This window comes from Rattus rattus, chromosome 9 (genome assembly GCF_011064425.1).
Source record: "Rattus rattus isolate New Zealand chromosome 9, Rrattus_CSIRO_v1, whole genome shotgun sequence".
Taxonomy (NCBI): domain Eukaryota; kingdom Metazoa; phylum Chordata; class Mammalia; order Rodentia; family Muridae; genus Rattus; species Rattus rattus.
The window spans coordinates 57,089,148-57,113,271 of NC_046162.1; the positions used below are offsets into that span (position 1 = coordinate 57,089,148).

Below are 24,124 nucleotides of genomic sequence, written 5' to 3' on the forward strand. Positions count from 1 at the left end.
AAAGATTAAAAACAAAGGGAATAAATTAACCATTAAGAAGAGAGAAATACAGGTATTCACATATTGGATAAAGCATTCAAATGCAGAAAATAGAAGGAACAGCTATAAATGACCAAAAAAAAAAAACCACTGAAGCACTGAATGGCAAGATTTGAACAGATACTTTACCAAGATGAATGAATGAACCATACACCATGAATGGGTACTTCCCGTAATTGCCATGATTCTCCTTTCAGCGTGAAAGACCTTGTCCTCGGCTGTTGGGAAGGCAGCCAGCAAGCAGCCCTCAACTGTCAGTCCATTTTAGTGATTGCCTCAGCTAGTTTAATGTCACTCCCTTTTCTCACGGTGGCTTGCATCCAAAGACTAATGTGCATAGGTGTGTAAAGACCCAGCCCATGGCCTGAATTCAGAAAACTTGAAGGTTATCTGGGTTCATGGCTTCCTAGAGGGTCAGCTGAGCCTGCTGAGATTCTGAGCACTCCACTTCTTCCTGTGTCAGAAATTTACACCTTATTTCTTCCTATTATTTTATTTTGATTTTTTTTGTTGTCTTGTTTGTTTGTTTCTTTTCCAAAATAGAGTTTCTCTGTGTATCCCTGGGTGTCCTAGATCTCAGTCTGTAGACCTGGCTGGCCTCGAACTCACAGATCTGCCTTCCTCTGTCTCCTGAACACTGGGATAGAAGGTGTTCACACCATCACCTACCTCATTTCTTTTTTTTTTTTTTTTTTAAGATTTTTATTTATTTATTTATTTATTTTTGGTTCTTTTTTTGGAGCTGGGGACCCAACCCAGAGCCTTGCTCTACCACTGAGCTAAATCCCAACCCCGATTTTTTGTTTATTTTACGTGTATGTGAGTACACTGTAGAGTGAGTACACTGTAGCTGTCTTCAGACACACCAGAAGAAGGTTCGGATCCCATTACAGATGGTTGTGAGCCACCATGTGGTTGCTGGGAATTGAACTCAGGACCTCTGGAAGAGCAGTCGGAGCTCTTAACCACTGAGCCATCCCTCCAGCCCTCATTTCTTTTTTTTAAAACATGACTTCACTCCATAGCCCAAGCTGGTCTGGAACTCATAGAATCTTCCTGCATCTGTGTGTGCACGTGTGCGTGTGCGTGTGCGTGTGTGTGTGTGTGTGTGTGTGTGTGCATGCGCGCAGGGCTTGGTATACTTGTCTGGAGTGTGAATATCGTGAGATAACCTCAGATGTCTGTTTGCTTTGAGGCAGGGTCTCTTTTGTTGGTCCTGGCCGAAAAGACCAGACTGATTGCCTCAAGAATTTCTGTCTCCAACTCTTAGCAGGAGCTTTGGAATCACAGATGCACACTACAGATTCTAGCTTTGCGTAGCTTCTGGAATTCAGGTTCTCCTGTTTTCAGAGCAAGAGGTTTGTCTGCCCAACCGTCTCTGCCATCCAAACCCCACATTACAGAGATTTAACCATTGCTGTGGTTCAGATATAGTTTCAGTGGGCCCAGTGGGGGTTGGGGGGTGGGGGAAGGTTATGTCCTGGAAGTCTTATCCACAGTAGCAGCGTGAGTAGTGGAACCTTCCAGAAGCGGAGCCTGGTGGAAGGTGATTAGATTATCAGAAGTGATTCAGGTAGTTATCAGAGCTTCCTCCTTAGTCCTTTCGAGTATGTATCCTTAGGAAGCAAAGCTACCCAACTTGCTAGGGACCTTCTGCATGAGGCGCTCCCGTGCTGCGATGCAGCTAAGAAGTTCCTCAGTCTGAACAGATGGGGCTGCTTGCTCTTTAGCTCACAGCCGTCACAAATGTGAGCTAAACCAACCTGTTTTCTTCATAAGGCATTCATCCCCGGTTATTTTGGTACAGTGGGAACCCTGGGGAGGAAGTGAAGAGCAGGTGAATTTAAGAAGGCAGGCCACCATAATGGGATTAGTGGGCTTGCCTCCAAGAGGAAGAGACACCCAAACTAGTGCTTTTCTGTCTCACCACAGGACACACCACAGGATTCTAGGCCATGTCGCCTCATGCACGACGTAGCACAGCACCAAAACCAAAAGCAACCCTCACTCGACAAGGTGGAAGATGGGAACGGTTTCCTCTGGCACCAACCTGCGGTGGCCTATCCTGGTAGTCACGTGAATAAACATTTTTGTTGGATTGGTGTTTTTGTTTTTTGAGACGGGTCCTTAATCATTTAGAGCTGGCTGACCAGGAACAGCTAGGTAGACTAGGCTGGCTCATGGGGATGTACCTGATTCTGCCCCCCTGAATCCTGGGATTAAAGATGGATAACCACTATGCCTAGTTAAATAAACAAATATTTTCTGAAAAAAATATTATGAAAGCAGGCTATGGTGGATCATATCTATCTATAGTTCTGGAACTTGAGATATGGAGACAGGTGGCTAGCCTAAACTACAGAAGACTCTGTCTGGAAAAAAAAATTATATGAAAATGCCAGGTGTGGGAGACAGAGGTAGGAGAGTCAGCATGAATTCAAAGTCAGCCTCAGTTTCCTAAGGAGTTTTAGACCACCTCGGGCTACTGCGTGAGATCCTGCCTCAAAACTAAACAACAGAGCCTGAAGAGCTAGCTTAGTAATTAAAACACCTATCACTCTTGCAGAGGACCCAGGTTCAGTTCTCGGCACCTACATCATATGATTCTTAACTCCCTGAATTCTGTTTCCACGCGATCCAACCGTTGTTAGCTTACAAGCGATTCCATTAGGCTCCTCCCAGGGACCTAAGAGTGCTTCGGGTGTCTTCTGCTTACCATCTCCAGGTACGGCTGCTTACAAAAGGACTGCCCACCATTCTAGCTCTCCGTTCCCACCTGTTCCCAGCATTCTTTTCCCTTTTCTGTCCTTCTCTGTCCCCCACTCCCCTTCTTTGCCCCCATGACTCTGCCCCCATCTATCCACATGTCCACTCATCCGTGTCTACCCCTTCTCCAGGTCCTCGGTCTTCTCCCTTCTGCCAATAAATCCCCTTTAATACCAGCTCCATTGCATGGTTTAATGTCTCAGGAACACACCTTGGTGTGCCCCCCGCCAGGTACCCCCTCACAGCATCCTATTTCATAGCACCAATACCCTCTGGCTTCCTGAAGCATCTATTTGTACACAGTACACATAGAAATTGATACACAGACAAAGAAAAAGAAAGAATAAAAGAAAACAAAACAAAAATGTGCTTCTCATGAATAAGTAGATATAATAGAATGATTGTCGAGCCAGCCGTGGTCGTCCATACCTTTGACTCCCGTACTGTGGAGGCAGAGGCAATCGGATCTCTGTGAGTTCAAGGCCAGCCTGATCTACACGGTTTCAGAAAGCCAGGGTCACATAGAGAGACCCTTGGCTAACAACCAAGTAAGTAAACACAGAAATTCAAGCTTTGATTGTCACAGGAAAGGCAGAATTGGGCCTGGAAGGTCAGCCTGAATCATTTTCAAATAATGGATATGCTCAAAGTCTACTGAGCCAGGACCAGTGGCCAGAGAGAGAAATAAAAACCATTGCTGGTTTCTCTGTGTGGTATGTCAGCTCTTGGCTGCCACCTACCATTATCTTGCCAATATCACTCTCAAAGTAACTTCTTACAAAGCACGGATTGATTGATACTCGACTCTGCCCACAAGTATCTAATTTCAGATATCGTAGGTAAAGTATCCGAAATATTTGATGAGACAAGCTAATTTGGGTTTTGGTTCTTATCTTTTTTTTTTTTTTTTGAGAGAGGCTTTCTCTGTGTAGCCCAGGCTGTCCCGGAACTCACTCTGAAGACCAGGCTTGGCCTCAAGCTCAGAGATCCACCTGCTTCTGCCTCCACTGAGCTAAATCCCCAACCCCCATACTTTTTTAATATAAACATATATGTGAAATATTGGAGATGTATTTGATGCTAAAACAAACAAACAAAAACCTATATTGAGGATTCACGGTCCTCGGCTTCCTGATCGAGGACCACACAGCATGAGCAGCTGCCTCAAGTTACTGTCACTGTGGGGCGCTTACCCTCCAAAGAGGAGCTAAAATGAACAACAAACCCGTCCTTTTTTTTTTTTTTTTTTTTTTTTTGGTTCTTTTTTTTTTTTGGGGATCAAACCCAGGGCCTTAGGCAATTACCACTGAGCTAAATCCCCAACCCCAAACCCGTCCTTCTTTAATTAGAATTTATGGCTGGAGAGATGGCTCACTGATTAAGAGCGTTGGCTGCTTTCTCAGAGGATCCAGGTTCGATTCCCAGCACCCACATGGCAGCTCACAGCTGTCTGTAAGTCCTGGGGGATGAAAGACTTCTTCTGTCGAGTCCCAGGCACTCACATGATACACAGGTATATGTTCAGACACCTATACATATTAAATAGATTATCAAAAATAAGTTTAAAAAAATCAAATTTAACTAGGTATCTTTTTTTCCCCCTGGCAAACCTCTGACCGGGCTGTGGAGAATGTTCCTTTCGTCATAACCACGGTGAGGACCACGGAAACTTCTGCTCTGTGGATTTTCACTATGTCCTCTTCACACCGTGAAAAACGTGTGAATGTATTTTTAACCACTGGGTGCAGAAACAGATCAACTATTCAATAACGTGGATCCTTCATTCGCAGCTCTTCGGTTAGTGTTTGTGTAAGGGCTAACAGCCTCAGATTAACCATACCGACGTAAAAAAACCTGTTTCTCTTGCTACGTTTGCTGTTCCTAGTAGATTCGCTTCTGGAAAGCAGTTGGAGGCCTTCACGAATGCTGAATGAGAATATTTTGTTCTAATGAAGTCATCCCTTCTCTTCCCTAATGGATTACCCTATTGTTTGGCTCTCTGGGACTTGTCAGACCTCCAGGAGAGAAGCCTGCCAGAGACTGGAACATTGTTATTCCAGAGGAGTCCTGAAAAACAACCAGACAGGCTGGGGATGGTGGCACACAAGCTGTCAAAACTGAACCCAGGAGGCAGAGATATGAGGAGGCCAGCCTGGTCTACACAGTGAATTCCAGTCGGCCGGGGCTATGTGCTCAGTCTCACATAAGTGAAGGAAAAAAAGAGGGGGGGGTGGGGGGGTGGGTGGGGGCTGGGGGAGGGAGGGAGAGAGAGAGAGAGAGAGAGAGAGAGAGAGAGAGAGAGAGAGAGAGAGAGAGAGATGAAGTGAACAAGGAAGCAGCCCCTGCGGTGCTCAGCTGGAGCCCTTGCACAGCATCAGCTGACACTCCGCAGTACAGGATTCTGTTACCCTCATTTGAGCAGCCTGGCTATTCCAGCAATCAGATCTCTCTGTCTCCTTCCTGTTACCTGACCTTGACACCACCTATTCCTGTGCCCTCTGTGCCTTCACTCCAGACATATTATCCTTTCATTTTCTTTAAACTCAAACGCCAGACTATTGGAATTTCCCAGACACTGGCCTGGCCTATCACAATGGTGAGAGAGAGACTGGCATCTGCAGTCAAGAGGGTCCTATAGGCACCCAGGGCATAGGTGTTTCACTGATATCTGAACACAGAGGACAGCAGGAGTCTTCGGACAGCGGAGGGGGCTGGCGGTTTGAGCCCCTTCTCACTACGCTTTCGGCCTGTGCTTGTGATCAACCTTGGCCGATTGCTGAAACTTTGTCCCGTGTCAGTTTTCTCTCCCTTCTATTTGAAGAACCAGTGGTGAGAATGGGGAAGAAAAACAAACAAGCTAGTTTTCAATTTATTTTGGCTATGAAATAATTTTGAAATGCAACCTAAGAGTCGTGACATTCTGACGTAGCAGCCTGTGTTTCCGTGGCCCTTTCACCGCAACGTAGGAGAATGGTTATGGAGAAGAAAGACTTGAAGGCGTTCCCATTTGAATCCGAATTCCTTGGTTTTCACGTCTGTGTTGTTTGGCCATAGAGGTTGTTTTGTTCATTTTTGACAAATGCGTAGATGGAACTCAAGGCTTCACACATGCTAGGCTAATAAGTTTTGTGATGAGCTGAATTCCTCTTGTGTGCACATGCACCAGTGCATGCGTGTGTGTGTGTGTGTGTGTGTGTGTGTGTGTGTGTGCTCGCACGTGCCTGATGTGGGTGCTAGAGCAGCATCTCTCCAGCTTGCCCCACCACTTATTCCAATCCCTTTTTAAAGAAAAGGATGAAACACACCTGCTTTGAGAATTGCGACTTACACAATTCATGTGTGAATCCGACCTGAATAGAACTCCAATATTCCAATTCCTTGAAAAAGTGGAAGAGGACCGGACGGATAAATGATTCACTCTGGCAGACCGTCACACTAGCATTTTCTGTCTAGCTTTCCGTCACCTCTCATGCATCTACTGAGCCGTTCATGCTTTGGGATAAGAAAACAATGATCAGTTAACACACGTACACAGGGTTAAAGAGAGATGACAAGTTTTGGCATCTCTCAGCACAGATACACACTAGGACGGGACACCTCAGGGTTCACTCAACTGCTTGCTGACGGGGACTGGATAACATTGTGGCTTTCAGTTCTAAGCTAACACAGGTATGGGATGATAACAACATAAATCTCTCTTGAGTGGTTCAAACTGTGTCTTTTGTCTCCCGAGTAAGGAATTTTTTTCCTTTTGACCTGCCCCAATTTCTGATGTCAGGTCCCTACAGTTTTCATGCTCTGTCTCTCAGTTCTCAGGGAATGTGTATTTTATACAGTGTGATCACACTTTGAACTAAAATAGACCATCTCCAGAAACCTGCTTGTGCAGGCTTCTCAGAGCTAACGAGCAGGTTCAACCCCCCCTTTTTTTTTGTCTCTGGTTTCTTTGAGCTGGTTCAGAATAGAGAGGTGTTGCATCTCCACCTTAGGTTGTGTCTATAATTCTTAAAAAGATTCTCAAGGGCTGGCTCCATGCCCAGACCCCTTTCCTGAACAATGTATGATATCTGAGAGTGGAAGTGGCCCAGATGCTGGCTCTCTGTTCACCTCTACTGTCCTTGTCTCTTAGTGACAATGACAGCTTTCAGTTGAATTGCAGACCCAATCCCCAGCTGCCCCTCCATTTTGTTTTGTCTTGAGACAGGGTCTCCTGTAACCTAGGCTGTCCCAAACCCACTATATAGCTGAAGGGGACTTTGAGCTCTTTAATTCTATACCTCCGCTTCCCCAGTGCGGTGACCAGAATTTGCCACCATACCTGGTCTCTGCTGCTTTTTTTTTTTTTTTTTTTTTTGGAGCTGGGGACCGAACCCAGGCCCTTGCGCTTCCTAGGCAAGCACTCTACCACTGAGCTAAATCCCCAACCCCGTCTCTGCTGCTTTTTCTTTTTCTTTTTCTTTTTTTTTTTTTTTCCGGAGCTGGGGACCGAACCCAAGGCCTTGCTTGTTAGGCAAGCGCTCTACCACTGAGTCTCTGCTGCTTTTTAAGTATCTTGACACTAACACTGACTCTAGGGAGGCTGGCCGTAGAGGACTGCCATCTTCGGTTATTTATGTGACTAAGACTCCAAGACAAATTGCTGTTATAAAGCCACACCCCCTGGGATGAGAGGCTACAGGCAAACCTTCGTGTCTTGGATTCTTTTCCTTTGCCACACCCTTAACCCCGAAGTTGGCCAAGGTTGCTAGGTTTCCGATCAGCTACTGGGGTAGGTCTAATTCTGATGTCAATTCTTCTTGTCAAGGATTTAAGAAACAAACAGAAAAAGAGCTGAGGGTGGATAAATTGATGCCTTATGACTATTGTGCTGTTGAGGCCTCTAATCATCTAGGTTACACCAATGCTCTGCTTCATGTTCAGTCTACAATGAGAATTTTAATTCTTTCTTTTTAAGCAGTTATCTTTGTGTGTATGGGGTTTTCTTTTTTCGTTTGTTTGTTTGTTTGTTTGCCTTCGTGTATGCCAGTGTACCACATGTGCTGTGTCCAAAGAATGGAGAAGAGGGAATTAGTTTCTCTAGAACTGCAGTTAGGGGTGGTTGTGAGGTACCACGTGGGTTGTGGGAACCAACTCTGGATCTTCTAAAAGATCCACAGGTGCTCTAACCTCCCAGTCATCTCTCCAGCCCCCATCTATTATTTTATTTCACTTTGGTTTTACATCCTGACAGCGGTTTCCCTCCCTCCTCTCTTCCCACTTCTTCCTCCCTCCCTGCTGTTCATTATTTATTTGCTCATGTGTGAATCTATGTGCATGAATGAGTCGTGCGTGGACGGGTGCAGGTGCCAGGTCATCCATGTGGTCAGATGACATCATGTGGAGTTTGCTCTCTCCTTCCTGCTCTTACATAGACTCTGGGGGTGTGGGACTCAGTGCAGGTCTGAGTGACAAGGGCCTCCACCCACTGAGCCATCTCCTGGATCGATTTTTTTTTAAGTCAATGTAAATGTGGTTGAAACCCAATGCTAGCATGCCAGCGCCAGAACACTGTAACCTTTAAAGACATGGGATTCCATGAGAAGCGTTGTAGCAACATCCCAGAAACCCACAGACATAGACATCTGCATTTTTGCCTGTAGCGGTTGGCTTCACTCCCTAGCACACTTTCTGCAAAGCCCTGGTGGCTCAGCGTTCCCAAGAGAACAGAGGTGAGCAGGCCCAACTTAATCTGAAGATCACCTGTGAAGGAGCTGGTCTGTCTGTAGCTGTCAGGCACTCGGGGTGACAAATAAGCTAGACGTGATGATTATGAGGAGACCAGAAGTGACAGAGTGGGGGTGGGGGTGGGGGTGGGGGTGAGAAAAGGAAACAAGGCAGGTGGAAATGTATGACTCTACTTCCTGATGGAAAGATACCAAAAGAAACTGCAATCTTTTGGACTAAATAGGACCGATCTTTGGACTCACTTGAATCTACAGAATATTATTACCATTCTTTTTTTCTTTTCTTTTTTTTCGGAGCTGGGGACCGAACCCAGGGCCTTGCACTTGCTAGGCAAGCGCTCTACCACTGAGCTAAATCCCCAACCCCTATTATTACCATTCTTAAACGAAGAAATTTAGGCTGGAGTGTAGGTTTGGGGTAGGAAGAATGTTTGTCTACTGCTATAAACAAGTTCCTAGGTTAGACTCTTTTTTTTTTAAAGTACTGTGTTGCTGTCTTCAGAACAAGAAGAAAAAACAGATGGTTGTGAGCCAAAAACTCAGGACCTCTGGAAGAGCAGTCTGGAGCCATCTCTCCAGTGGTGTACTGTAGAACAAAGAAAAAAAACTTGAAAAAAAAAAGCAAACAGCTGGGTAGTGGTGATGTGCATACCTTTGATCCCAGCACTCAGGAGGCAGAAGCAGGCAGATCTCCGAGTTCAAGGCCAGCCTGGTGAGAGTGAGTTTCAGGACAGTCAGGGTTATACAGAGACACCCTGTCTAAAGATGCCAAAAACAAACACTAAAAAACCAATGAATAGGGGATTTAGCTCAGTGGTAGAGCGCTTGCCTAGCAAGCAGCAGGCCGTGGGTTTGGTCCTCAGCTCCGAAAAAACAAACAAACAAACAAACAAAAACCAATGAATAAACAAACCAACCCCAACCCCAAAAACTTTATATAATACAGTGTGTGTGTGTATATATATATATATATATATATATATATATGTATCAATCAGCATAATATTTTTTCTAATAATTGTTTGTGCATGCACATGCTCTTAAAGCATGTGTGTGGTCAGAGAAGAGCTTGCAGGAGTTGGTTCTCTCCTTGTACCACAAGGGTTCTAGAGATCTAACTAGTTACCAGGCTTGGGAGCGAGTGAGTGTCCTTACCTGCTGAGCTATCTTGATAACCCCAATTAAAAGGGAAAAGGAAATGGCCCAGGACTCATTACATAGGTCAGGCTGGCCTCAAAGTCAAGGAGATCAGCTACGTTCTGCCTTCTGAGCACTAGGGAGCACTAGGGAAGAACACAGGAGAGTGGTAATGCTGTTTACTTACATTACTGTCATCACAAGGGCCATTTTAACCTTAAGAAGAGAGGCAGGGGGGTTGGGGATTTAGCTCAGTGGTAGAGCGTTTGCCTAGTAAGCGCAAGGCCCTGGGTTTGGTCCCCAGCTCCGAAAAAAAGAAAAAAAAAAAAAAAAAGAAGAAGAAGAGAGGCAGGGAGTAAAGGTGCTCTCCATGGATTGTGCTCCAACTTTCTGCATCTCTGGCTTTTGGAACCCCTTCATCATATTCTACAGGTAAGACTCATATTAGCGGAAGCAGAGTTATAATTTCCCTCCTTGAAATCAACATCGAGGCCATCATTTGAAGTAGTGATGTTTTGTTTTGATCTGACATGGTGGGTTTGGTTCTGGTCTCCCATACTCTTTACTTCTTTCTCTTCCTCCTTCCAGGTTCCGCAGCTAGGCGTTCTCTCCTGCCTGGATAGTTTGGCTCCCTGCTCTAACTCCTGTACTAACCTTTGGTTTGGAATCCTCTCTCTCAGTGATCTACATTTCCTGTCTCCTTTACCCGCTCATATTACAAAAATGGTAAGACTTTTCATAGAAAATTTCAAGCCACAATTGCAGCACATATCACATTTATGGATGGTGAAACCAGGGAAGGAAATGTGTATGTCTTTGCCTTGTTCTTGGTAAGAGACGACACTGAAATTATCTCCTTGGGAGCTCTGGGCAGGCAAGCACTGTACCACTCAGCTATATTTCCCCAGCCTATTTTCTTTTCTTTTTTTTTTTTCCGGAGCTGGGGACTGAACCCAGGGCCTTGCGATTGCTAGGCAAGCGCTCTACCACTGAGCTAAATCCCCAGCGCCCCCAGCCTATTTTCTTAGCTTTTTACACTTTCATGCATTTTTTAAAATTATCATTTTGGGGTTCTAGAGACAGGGTTTCTCTGTGTATCTCTGGCTGAGATGGAAATCACTTTGTATACCAGGATGACCTTAACTTCCAGAGACCCACCTGCCTTCTGAGTTAAAATTAAAGGTCTGAGACACTATAGCTGTCTATTCTCTCTCTCTCCCTTTCTTTTTTTTATTGGTTTTTGAGACAGGGTTTCATGTAGCCCAGGCTGGTCTCTCACTCTAGTAGAGGATGGCTGTGAACTTCTGCTACTACTGTTTCACTTTCCAAGTGCTGTTGTTACAATTGCACTGTCACACCTGGCCGATGCAGGCAACATGCTAAGGGTTTTGTTTGGTTGTTGCTTCTTTTTTGTTTTGGAGGATAGCTCAAGTTCACTAAGTAGCCCAGGCTGGCTTTGAACTCCTGACAATCCTCCAGGCCCAGCCCTCCATGTAGTTGGATGACAGGTATGTGATTCCAATACATGGCCTTCTTAACTTTTACTTTTGCCTTTTTTCTTTCTCATACACCCCTAGCCCATTCATTGTGTAGGTAGGTTTTGTGTTTGTGACACAGGATACGTGAAGAGAGAGAACAACTCCTAGGAGTCTGTTCTTTCCCCACTGCGTGGGTTCTGGGGACCAAGCTCAGATTGTGAGGTTTGAGGGCAAGTGCCTTTAGCCACTGAGCCATCTGGTCAGTGTACATTATGTCCAATCCCCTGGAACAGGAGTTAACAGGTGTGAACTGCCATGTGGGTGCTGGGAATTGAACCTAGGTCCTCTGGAAGAGCAGCCAGTGCTTTTTTTTTTTTTTTTTTTTTTCAGAGCTGGGGACCAACCCAGGGCCTTGCCCCTAGGCAAGCGCTCTACCACTGAGCTAAATCCCAACCCTAGCCAGTGCTCTTAACTACTGAGCCATCTCTCCAGCACTCCCTGCCCCCCAAGTTTTTATTGATGCTTATAGACTAGAAGATTTTTTTTTTTTAAAGATTTATTCATTATATATAAGTACACTGTAGCTGGTTTCAGACACACCAGAAGAGGGCATCAGACCCCATTACAGATGGTTGTGAGTTACCATGTGGTTGCTGGGATTTGAACTCAAGATCTCTGGAAGAGTAGTCAGTGCTTTTTTTTTTTTGGTTTTTTTTTTTTGGTTCTTTTTTTTTGGAACTGGGGACCGAACCCAGGGCCTTGCGCTTCCTAGGCAAGTGCTCTACCACTGAGCTAAATCCCCAACACCGATTTTTTTTTTTTTTTTTAAATTTGTACATTTTCAAGGGATTGTTAAGCAGATGCCTAGAAACCTGGTAAAAGTAAGGCTGATGATCTTGTCACATCACTGACTTCCCTATCTTGTCCGAAGTACCATGGAGAATTTCCAAGTGACCTGGAGTTCTTCATTTCAGTTGTTTTAGAAGCCATGATGGACTATATATTAGGGAGTATCCAGTCCCCGATAGGAAATGTCTTGAAATACTGAAATCTCCCGTGTTATGGGTTCAGGGATGGGGCTGAATACAGACTCTTCCTTCTCAGAAAGTTCAAAATTACTGATTGAAGTTGTTTTAAAGCACACGGCAGGAAAGCCCTCTATGCTAAGCCCTTGTGCACTGCAATCTTTAATCCTGTGATTTAGGAAGATTGTCTATAGTCTTAGGTCCACGGTTTCTCTGTAGGACACAGAGCTTGGACAGGAAAGACAACACAGACCAAAGCAGACATTCTCTCTCTTGGCTTATTGTCAGTTGACTCTATAGGGCCTGAGATGTACTTTGTTCAGGGCCTGGTACTGAGAGCAATAAAAGAACTAGAGAGCGAGCGCTTTAAAAAGTAAATGAATCAGAAAGGAAATGAAGAGACGGGAGGTGTGGTGTCTCAAGTCTGTAATCCCAGCACCCGAAGTTTTTTTTTCTGGAGCTGGGGACCGAACCCAGGGCCTTGCGCTTGCTAGGCAAGCGCTCTACCACTGAGCTAAATCCCTAGACTTGAATTCTAGCACTTGCAGATAGGCAGATCTTTGAGAGTTAAGAGCCAACCAACACCAGTTTCCATGTTTCCATGCTAGCCAGTGACATGGTGAGCCCTGTCTTTTTTTTTTTTTTTTTTTTTGGTTCTTTTTTTCAGAGCTGGGGACTGAACCCAGGGCCTTGCGCTTCCTAGGCAAGCACTCTATCACTGAGCTAAATCCCCAACCCCGTGAGCCCTGTCTTAAAGAAATAAAAAATACCCTGGGTTCGGCCCCCACCACTGGAACAAAAAAAAAAAAAAAAAAAAAAAAAAAAAAAAAAAGAAATAAAAAATAAAAAAAATAAAAAAGGATAGAAAAGAGTAGCGGGAAAGGAAAATAAAATAGGAAAACAAACCAAGTGGTGGTGGCGCATGCCCGTAAGGCTGAGGCGAGAAAGATGAAGGTTCCACGCCATGCTGGTCTGTACAGTGGTTTTGAGGACAGCATGGGCTATAGTGTGAGACCCTGTTTCAGGAGAAACACGCAAAACATAAAAAGCAAGCCAGCTCTTGCTCGTGTTCATCCTGCAAAAATCTACAAACAAAACCCGTAAGAATCAATTGCAAGACCTAAGAACAAGTCCACATCAATCAGCAGAGCTCCAGAGTTAATGGGAAAGGACTAGTGCTGGGTGGAGTTCCTCTGGGAGGATTCTTCCGGGCAAGGTGAGGAAGGGAGGGGCACACATTTCACAAAAAAGGATGAGGAGGCCATTGAAGCACTAATTCCTGAGCAAATTAACAATGTGTAAGGGCTAGACAGTAAACGAGTTAGACTGGAGAATTTATGTTAAAGGGTAAACAGCTCATGGACAGCCTTAGATGGTTATAAATCAATTTTGCTTTGACTCAGGGAAGCCTTTTTTTTTTTTTTTTTTTTCACAATGCAAACGTTTGGAGGAGCCCATACACAGTTGGATTAGAATAAGCCAAACTGGCAGAATTATGAAGGAAGCTGGTGCAATGTTCTCCAGAGAAAAACAGAAATGACTGGGTCCCAACTCCAGTTCCACCAATATTTAGCTGTACACAAGTCTTGGGCAAGTCATGATCTTTTTGTGTGAACTGTTTTCGCATATATAAAACAGGATGATGGGCTGGAGAGATGGCTTAGTGGTAAGAGCACTGACTGCTCTTCCAGGGGTCCTGAGTTCAACTCCCAGCAACCACATGGTAGTTAACAACTATCTGTAATGGGATCTGATACCCTCTTCTGGTGTGTCTGAAGACAGCTATGGTGTACTTGTATATAATAAATACATTTGGGGTTGGGGATTTAGCTCAGTGGTAGAGCGCTTGCCTAGGAAGCGCAAGGCCCTGGGTTTGGTCCCCAGCTCCGAAAAAAAGAACCAAAAAAAAAAATAATAAATACATTTAAAAAATAAATAAAAACAGGATGAGGTCCGTCTCTTCTTTTTTTTTTTTTTTTCGAGCTGGGACCAAACCCAGGGCCTTGTGCTTGAGGATGAGGTCCATCTCACAGAGTTTCTGAAAGGTTAAATGAATGAGTAAAAAACGTTTAGTAAACATTCAAGAAATATTAAAGGCCCAACTCTTTAAGGATTGCATCTGTTGGGGCTAGAGAGATGGCTCAGCAGTTAAGAGCACTGACTGCTCTTCCAGAGGTCTTGAGTTCAATTCCCAGCAACCACATGGTGGCTCATAACCATCTGTAATGAGATCTGATGCTCTCTTCTGGTGTGTCTGAAGACAGCTACAGGGTACCTATATATAATAAAGTAAATCTTAAAAAAAAAAAAAAAAGATTGCATCTGTCTTTCTAAAGAGTGTGTGTAGGATTCGGAGGAAAACAGGGAAATTGAGTATCCACAACTCTGCTGTCCAATACGATAGGAATTAGCCATGTGTGAGTATTGAGCATTTGAAATGGGGCTAGAGAGAATTGGACTGTAAATATACAATACTTACTGAATCAGTCTATTAAGTGTCTCGCTAATTCTCTCTCTCTGAGACAGGGTTTCTCTGTGTTGCCCTAGCTGTCCTAGAACTCACTATGTAGAGCAGGCTGGCCTCCAACTCACAGAGATCTGCTTTCCCCTGCCTCCAGAGGCCTGTATCACCACTGCCAAGCCCCTCATTTTAAAATTCATTATACGATGAAATTATAATCTTCTGGATATATTGGGTTAAAGAGATGAGAAGCAATAACTTCTGTAGTTTTAATTCTGCCTAGCAGCTCACAGTGTAATGTCCATAGGACAGTGCTTGTTTAGTTTAAAATTCTTCACTGAGTTTTGAAAATTAAGCTTTGGTTCCACCTTACAAGTTTCTATGAAGAAATATGCTTTTAGGAATAAACATTTTTTTGCCTTGGTTTAAACATAGGTCTTAATTAGAGAGATAACTGCAGAATGGAGAGAGCCACAGTTAGGACACTTTTACAAAAGTCACAATTGGCAAAAAGCAGAAACTAAAACAAGGGCTTGGGGTGTGGCTCTGTGGCAACCTGCTTGCCTAGCCTGTGTGGAAGCTCTGAGTTCAATGTCTAGAACCACAAGAAGGTAGGAATCCGGAAACATATATTTGATTATTAGTATCATCTTTGTTTTTGAATCAAAATTTTACTGTGCCCAGACTATCCTGGAACTCATCCTGGGGTCCAGTCTGGCCCAGGATGATCCTCCTGCCTCAGCCTCCATGCCCAGCAATGAAGCATCTTGTTTTAGACATTAAATGGTGGGATCCAGTCTTTCTAATGTTTGAAATCAGTCTCCTAAAGGATTCGATTTCACTGGTTTGAGCGACTTGGGTAACGAAACAGTTTCTGGTAGAACTGTTTTCATATCATCCTTTCAACTGGCTATTTAGTAGAAAAGAGCCTCAGGTCAGCATCACACCGCTGAGGTAGAATGGTTGTTTCCACAAGTCACCCTGGCCGATTTGACGGCTGGGTAGGCTTCCATTTTCCATAGCACCTCAGGAGCTCCTTCACGCCCTTCATGGCTCTTTCCTGTCACAGGCCGACAGGTGCAGCGCCAAGAGCCGCCTCGCGCCTTCCCGTCTGCTGGCCGCGCCCTCGCCGCCCCGCCCCGCCCTCGGCGCGCGCCCCTCAGCGGGGGGCGCCCACCCCGCGGGGCCGCGCACGCAGCCGCCGCCGCCCCCCCCCCCCTCCTCCCCTGCCCTCTCCGCCCCCCTTCCCCGTAGGCAGCCAGCCCGCCCGCACCGCCGCCCGCCCGGCCCAGGCGCCCGCTGGGTCTGTCCCCCGCCCCAGCCTCCCCGGTGGCTCTCGGCAGGCGGTCGCCCGCGCCCGGTGAATGTGGCTGGCAGCCGCCGTCCCCTCCCTCGCTCGCCGCCTGCTCCTCCTCGGCCCTCCGCCTCCTCCCCTCCTTCTCCTCCTCAGCCGCTCCTCTAGCCGCCGCCGCCGCCTCCACAGCCTGGGCCTCGCCGCGATGCCGGAGAAGCGGCCCTTCGAGCGGCTGCCCACCGAGGTGTCGCCCATCAACTACAGCCTCTGCCTCAAGCCCGATTTGCTGGACTTCACCTTCGAGGGCAAGCTGGAGGCCGCCGCCCAGGCACGGCGACCCTCGGGCGCCAGGGGGCAAGCAGCGGGCGAGCGAGCAGTTAGGGGCCGCGCCCGCGGGCTGGGCTGGAGGCCGGGGGGCTGGGCGCGTGGGCCGCAGGACCGAGCGAGAGGCGGTGCGGCGCGCCCCTCGGGACTGGCGTGCTGAGCCCCGGCCCGGCGGGTTCCGCGCTGCGGGAGCCTGCGGGCTGCGGGCGGTGCGCCCCTCAGGGGCCAGCACACCTGTGTGCAGCGCCCCTGGTCCCCGCCTTCCGGGCCGAGCTCCGGGAGAAGCTGGGTGGGGGGTGGGGAACTAGAAGGGGCTAGGACTGCCTGCTTGGTGGCAACCCTGCGGACTGCGTTCCTTCCTGGTCGTCCCTTCACCCCGCGGGGGATAGATTGGAAGGGGCGGTCATCTGGCACTTGAGAGCGAGGTGGGGAGAGTGTAGAAGGGGGGTGGGGAGTGGAACGAGAATGTTAATCCCAGGCAGCCTCACCGAGTTCTCTCGGCCTGATCCTGCCCAGGGGCCGGGTTTCCAGGATGATCCGCCCCCTCCCCCTTCCCCTCAAATGACAGTGCAGCAGTGACTTTGTTCTCCCCTAACCTCCTGAGAAGCTGCGGAGGACCCCAGCTCCGCTTCTCCTATCAGCCTTGCTCTGGAAACCTGTGAAACTGGTGGATTTATTTCTTCAGTGGTGGTTGTTTAGCAGTCGCCTCTTCTGAAAGAAAACTCTCAGTCTTAGCCTGCTACTGGTGAAAATATTCCATTACTCTTCTTTGCAGTTTTTTTGGTGAATCATACGCTCCTCCCTCCTCCCGAAGCATTATCTGGCAGTATTGTTTGATTTCGGAGACCATCCTTATAGATGGCTCGCAAAGGTCCCAAAGAGTTACCATAAATAACCACGGTGTATAATTCGTTACATGAAGTCGGAAATGAAAATTGGGAGCTGTTTGATAGCTATCTGTGACACAAATGGTGTAAATATAATTGGTTCCGTTTCTTTTCCTACCCCAGCTAGGGGTTGGGGAACAGGAGTGGTGGAGGAAGCCAGGCCAGTAGGCCTCAACCTAAAAGATGAGGGTGTGTGTTGCAATGAAATGAGAGAACCGTAGACAAGTACTAGAATGATTTGAAAGCCAAGAAAGTATGATACTCAAGTTTGAAAATCGATGTAAAAGCACAGAATTTGCTGTTAGATTTGGAACATTAGCTTTGCCGGCTTTAGATGCTGTCAGCATCGCTGTCAACAGGAGAGTGCCTTGTGACCTTTTCAAGAAGGGCCTAGGCTTGAATGAATTTGAATTCCGAGAAAAGACTAAGGTTATAAAAGCTGACCGGAGTTGATAAATCTGGAAGGTGTGCACACTGACAGATGACATTGAGGAAAAAGTACTACAGATTTGCTTACTGGTTATTGAGGTTTATTGAAATGTTAGAACGACAAGCAGTAACATGCTTCCCCCGCCCCTTTAAAAATGTGTTTGTGTGTGAGTGGGTTGGGGTGCGTGGGAACTGTGGCATGTATGGTCAGAGGACAACTGTCTCTTACCCTTTCACTGTGGGATCTCGGGTTCTAACTCAGACTGCTTGGTCTCCATAGTAATCACTTTTACCTCTCCCTACTTCTCTAAAGAGTTGAAAACAAATTGGGGGCCATGCCTTTAATCCCAGCACTCAAGGAGGCAGAGGCAGGCAGATCTCTGAGTTTGAGGCCAGCCTGGTCTACAGAGTGAGTTCCAGGTCAGGGTTACACAGAGAAATCTGCCTTGAACAAAACCAAAAAAAAAAAAAGATGGAAATATTGGTTTCTGCCATGAGGATGCACAAAGTTGTATATTACCTAGCAGCAGGACTCACATCTCACACCTCAGCTTCCAGAGTATCTTGGGTTCTAGGCACACACCATCATGTCTGGCTGATTTGTGAATCTGATACAAGGAAATAACTGGATCTTTTTGAAAGAATAGACTTTACAAAGCATTAACAAAACACTTCCCTCCTTTGTGTGTTCAACTATGAGTGCACATGTTTGTGTGGGTGTGCACACATGAATGCTGCAGCACGCTTTTCTATAGAGGTCATTGGACAATTTTCAAGAGTAGGTTCTATGTTTCCTCCATGTTGGCTCTGGGATTGAACTTAAGTCAAGAGTCTTGGCAGCAAGTGCCTTTACCCACTGAGACATCTTTCTGACCTTCAAAAACGAAAAAAATGTTTTCCCAGAAATTCTTTTCAAGCTAAGTGGCTAGTTGCCCCTTTGCAAGTGTAAAAGAATTAATGGTAGTTAAAGCAACTGGACCTGGGAATTGATACTGTATGTTGGAATTGTGGCATTAGGTGGTATCGTTGTGTAAATTAAAAATATTCTTTTTTTTTTTTTTTTTTTTTCCAGAGCTGGGGACCGAACCCAGGGCCTTGCGCTTCCTAGGCAAGCGCTCTACCACTGAGCTAAATCCCCAACCCCTAATTAAAAATATTCTAAATTCTAGATGAGTTAATAACATTAAGTTACTTTCTTAGCAACTGATATATTACACGGAGTATTGAATGTTACATAGTTGATATTAAAAATATTCTAGGGGCTGGGGATTTAGCTCAGTGGTAGAGCGCTTACCTAGGAAGCGCAAGGCCCTGGGTTCGGTCCCCAGCTCCGAAAAAAAGAACAAAAAAAAAAAAAAAAATTCTAAAGTTTAGATGGGCTAATGGCATTAAGTCACTTAGCAATTGATATCATATTACTATTGAAAGTTGCATAGTTGGTCGCCTTAGTTTTAGTTGCAAAATTTTATGGCAGAGTATTTGTACAGGTTATAGATTAGAAACTTGGTGGATTTTTAACCTGGCCTTAGGTGCCGGACTCCTGAAAGGTGAATGTAAAACATTGTCCTTTTTTTTTTTTTTCCTTTTCTTTTTTTCAGAGCTGGGGACCGAACTCAGGGCCTTGCGCTTGCTAGGCAAGTGCTCTACCACTGAGCTAAATCCCCAACCCCTAAACATTGTCTTTTTACATAGATGACTTTTCTTTTTTTTTTTTGTTTTTGTTTTTTCTGAGACAAGGTTTTTTTTTTTCTAGCCCTGGCTGTCCTACCACTCACTCACTAGATCAGGCTGACCTTGAACTCATGATCCACCTGTCTCCTGAGTGCTGAGATTAAAGGCCTGCCAACTGTCGCCCAACCCATAGATGGCTATTCTAATTCAGCAGGTTTTCGAAATGGGGTTTTATACTCCATGGCTGACTTGGAACTCAGCCTCGTATTCCTGGCCACCTTCAAAGGCTCATCAGTCCTTCTGCCTTCGGAGAGCTAGGCTTGTGAGTATGAGCCACTATGCCCAGCTTCAGCAGGCTCTGAAGTGTTTTGTGGGCCTGGAGAGACTTTTAGGCTTATAATTCATTTCATTTTCACTTTTATATTTGATGGTTTGGATCTGTACATGCTTGAGAGATTTCAAAATCTGATCTGCCATTATTGAGGGTGAATTAATTGGATTCTAGGCTTCCGTGAGTGTGACTGCAGCCTTCGCTAGAGTGACTAGGACAGGATTTGGGCACTCCTGTGAAAACGCTCTGTCTCAGAGAAACCAACTTCATCCATAAAGTCCAGAAATCAGGTTATACTTGCCAGTTTCTGGGCTCTACCAACAAAATAATCCATGTTGCAGATGACTGCATTGGCAGTAGAGGAGGGTAACAGAAACTGGGTGGTTAGGCAGCTAAAAGCGTACCATCTAAGTGATTGTTTTTGTTAGCCCTGTGTTAAGAAAATTTATGCCCATATTTTCATATTTTCTCAGGAATCATGGTTTGACAGTTTTTAATTACTTTAAAAACAGCAAGATTAATAATATGCTATAGATAGCATGTTAGCTCATTAATTGGTCTTAAATTTGAGGTGTTTAGGGTGTAGCTTAATGGTAAGAATGTGTTTCGGAGACTTGTGTGCAAGCCTAGCAAATAAAGTTTAGAAGATGGGTAACAAGGAATTTGCTCACAGCTTTTTAAAAATGTATCTATAAAGTAAGAAATAGAAGGCTTTAAACTGGGCCTGGTGGCTTATGCTTGTAACTTTAGCCCTTAGAGGGCAGAAGGATTAATTACCACAAGTTCAAGGCCAGTTTCAAATCGGCCAGGCCTGCCTAGTGAGACCTTGTCTTGAAATACAGAGACAGGCAGACAGACAGACTGACACACAAAAGAAAGATAAAGGGAGAGATAAAGAACAAAAGCAAGCAAACCGCAGATGGGTGGTAGAGTTCACGGTCAGCATTTAGGCTGTGCACGAACTTAGTGCAGAGACCCAGCATCATCACTCCCTCAAAATGGAATTTTTATTTATGAAGCTTTTGTCTGAGGCCACCTGACATTGAGTTCTGTAGTGAATTTTCCATGTAAATCAAACTTACCGTTGAAACATTTAAACTTTTAAAAGCATTTACCCAATTTGGGTGGAAATGTTTAAGCTTTATAATTCTCTAGGCTTCTTTTTCTTTTTTGAAATACTGTCTCATTCTGAATGTCTGCCATTGATGTTAGAATACGTGAAGAAGTTACCTCAAACTACACTCTATAGTTCACTAACTCAGTACCTGTCCTTCGAAGTTGGCTGTGGGCTCCTTGCCCTCAGGCACATTGCTTTCTGTTGTGAATTGTGTTTTGTCACACTGCCCACTCCACACGGCCTCTCCTCTGTTTACTGAACAGTGAGCTGGAGAGGTAATGTAAGAGTCAAAAGAAACCAATTTCTAAGTGCGAGCTGGATGGCTTTGCTTCAGAGTAAACCGTATAAGCTTTATTGTACGGACTCATTATCTATTGTGGAACTCTGGTGTTGGAGCCTTTTTTTTCCTTTTTGTTTAACTTCCTGGTTCTAGATTATCAATGTCTAATACAGCTGGGATAAATGTAGTCTTGAGTAGCAAGTTATCTATGAAGCTTCTTTGAACTTTGCTACATAAATGAGCCTGTTTTTATTGTAAAGTAGATCTATTCTAATCTGTCTGTGAGTCAGCGGCAAGGAACCAAGCCTTCTGATAGTTGTTTTGTTATTGAGTTCAGCACCCCAGATTTTGAGATTTACTTTTGAACACCTTATGAACCTGTGGTTTTGATTTATTTGGTCATTTGTAATCTGTTTTTATTTTTATTTTGAATCAGGAAATGTTTTAGAAATACAGAAAATAACTTACTTAGATTTAATATTTGCCTCGTTGCATCAGACTTTTATACTATCTTTTTTGGGAAAAAGTCACAGATAGGGCCTGGGGTTGCAACTCAGTTGATGAGTGCCTTAGTGCAGAGTCCTGGGTTTGATCCCCAGCACCCTGGGATAGTGAGTGCCATCTGCCTGGGATCCTCTGCCTTGGAAGGTAAGGCATAGGATCCAAAAGTTTAAGGTTGTCTTTGTCTGCATAGTGAGTTCATCACCTTTCATGAAACCTTGCCCCCCCCCCGAACCCTCATACCCCCCAAAAGGAAGGCTGGGTATTGGTACACACCTCTAATCCTGGCATTTGGTAGGCAGAGGCAGATTCTGAACTCGCTGCTATCCTGGTCCACTTAAAAAGTTCCAGGCCTCCTGAGGGACACAGCCAGAATACAGCAAATACAGAGGCCGAATGCCAGCAGCAAACCACTGAACTGAGAACAGGACCCCGTTGAAGGAATCAGAAAAGAACTGGAAGAGCTTGAAGGGGCTCGAGACCCCCATATGAACAACAATGCCAAGCAACCAGAGCTTCCAGGGACTAAGCCACTACCTAAAGACTATACATGGACTGATCCTGGACTCCAACCTCATAGGTAGCAATGAATATCCTAGTAAGAGCACCAGTGGAAGGGGAAGCCCTTGGTTCTGCCAAGGCTGGACCCCCAGTGAATGGGATTCTTGGTGGGAGGGCGGCAATGAGGGGAGGATGGGGAGGGGAACATCCATAAAGAAGGGGAGGGGGAGGGGTTAGGGGGATGTTGGCCCGGAAACCGGGAAAGGGAATAACACTCGAATTGTAAATAAGAAATACTCAAGTTAATAAAAAAAAAAAAAGAAAGAAAGAAAAAAAAAAGTTCCAGGCCAGCCAGAGCTATATACCCTGTCTTAAAATGGGGGAAGAGAATAATGATGGATACCACTGAAATTCATTTTCATGGCTACCATGCTTTAACTCCTGCTACCCTCCTAGAGATGGGTGCATAATACAGATACACACAGTTTTAACTTTGTCATGTTTACAAGTGGTCACAAAATATAAATGCCAATATTTATTTATTTATTTATTTATTTATTTATTTATTTATTTATTGTTTTGAGGTGCCTGTCTGCCTCTCATGTGCTGGGAGTAAAGGTGTGCTACCATGCCCAGCAAGCTATATACGTACATACATACATACATATGTGCATGCATATAATCCTAACTCTTTGAAGGTAGAATCAGGTGGTTATTAAGTTCCAACTGGGTTACCATAGTGAGAGTTTGAGGCCAGCCTAAGCCACAAAAAGCCACAAAACATACCGTCTTTAAAAAAAAAAAAAAAGATGCCAGGCAATTGAGACACATGCCTTTAATCTCAGCACTTGGGAGGCAGAGTCAGCCAGACCTCTGAATTTGAGGTTATCCTTGTCTTCAGAATGAGTTCCAGGACAGTCAAAGCTACACAGAGAAACTCTGTTTAGGGAGGGGGGGTGGGAAGGGCAGGCAGGCAGGCAGACAGACAGACAGACAGACAGACAGACACATAGACACACCCACACGCACACCCACACGCACAGAAAAAGTACTCAGTTGGTTTTTCCTTCACTTTTCTCTTTTCAGCATCTCCTGTAAGGAAATTTAGCTCAGTTCCAATTGACTTGATTATTTGCTTCTCATTGACTTGAGAAATTATAGTTCTGTTCCACCAACACAACAACCATTACAAAGTTTTAACAGTGGAGTCACTTATTAGGGAAAGTATCTCAGGCTTCCAAATCATTATACGTTTACATGTAGTTACAACACTGGGCTTTTTTTTTTTTTTTTTTAATCTGGATTTATCAATCAGGAAAAAAAATCTATTGAGTCTCTATTATTATTATTATTATTATTATTATTATTATTATTATTATTATTATTATTATTATTTTTCCCCTCTTTTTAGAACTGAGGACCAAACCCAAGGCCTTGTGCTTAAGTGATCTACCACTCAGCTAAATCCCCAACCCTTATTGAGTCTTACTGTAGTAAATGCAAGATGTATTTATTATGTATGTGGTTACAACACAGTATGACGTCATCCTTCCAGCACAGTAAGGCCTGGAGATGTAGCATGTTACTTCATTGCAGAGAAGGCTCATTGGCTCCCTACCTCTGTAGTGCCTGGGGATCTTCCATTGTAGAATTGTTTCCGAGGTCCATGCTGCTTTTAGTACAGTCATTTTTTTTTTTTAAATTTAAAGATTTATTGATTTATTATATATAAGTACACTGTAGCTGTCTTCAGATACACCAGAAGAGGGCATCAGATCTCTTTACAGATGGTTGTGAGCCACCATGTGGTTGCTGGGAATTGAATTCAGGACCTCTGGAAGAGTAGTCGGGTGCTCTTAACCGCTGAGCCATCTCTCCAGCCCCTAGTACAGCCATTTTTATGTGGTTCATTTGAAGTACAGTCTGTATAGAAGTCCAAAGACTTTATCCTGGAGCTGAAACAAAGATGTGACATTCTACTCTTCTATGGCATTAAAGTGAGCTTATTATCAGCACAATTTATAGGCCAACTTAAGCATTTCACTTGTTGTTGATTCCCCCCAACCCCGCAGCCCTCACCTCCCCATACAGGGTTTCTCTGTGTAGTCCTGGAACCTGCTCTGTAGACCAGGCTGACCTTGAACTCAGCAAAGATTTGAC

General features: G+C 44.9%; 1 protein-coding gene across 2 annotated transcripts in view; it reads left to right on the forward strand.

Annotated features, from left to right (window-relative positions):
* Positions 1-9,999: 9,999 nt before the first annotated feature.
* Npepps (aminopeptidase puromycin sensitive) overlaps positions 10,000-24,124 on the forward strand; it is an 86,995-nt gene continuing 72,870 nt past the window's right edge. The window contains exons 1-2 of one of the 2 annotated variants that reach the window (XM_032913936.1): positions 10,000-10,097; positions 16,080-16,251. In XM_032913936.1, the coding sequence (XP_032769827.1) occupies positions 10,036-10,097; positions 16,080-16,251 (234 nt within the window). In that variant the 5' untranslated portion in view covers positions 10,000-10,035. Of the gene's footprint in view, positions 10,098-15,879; positions 16,252-24,124 lie in introns of those variants that run through there. The other variant, XM_032913935.1, reaches the window with a different exon arrangement.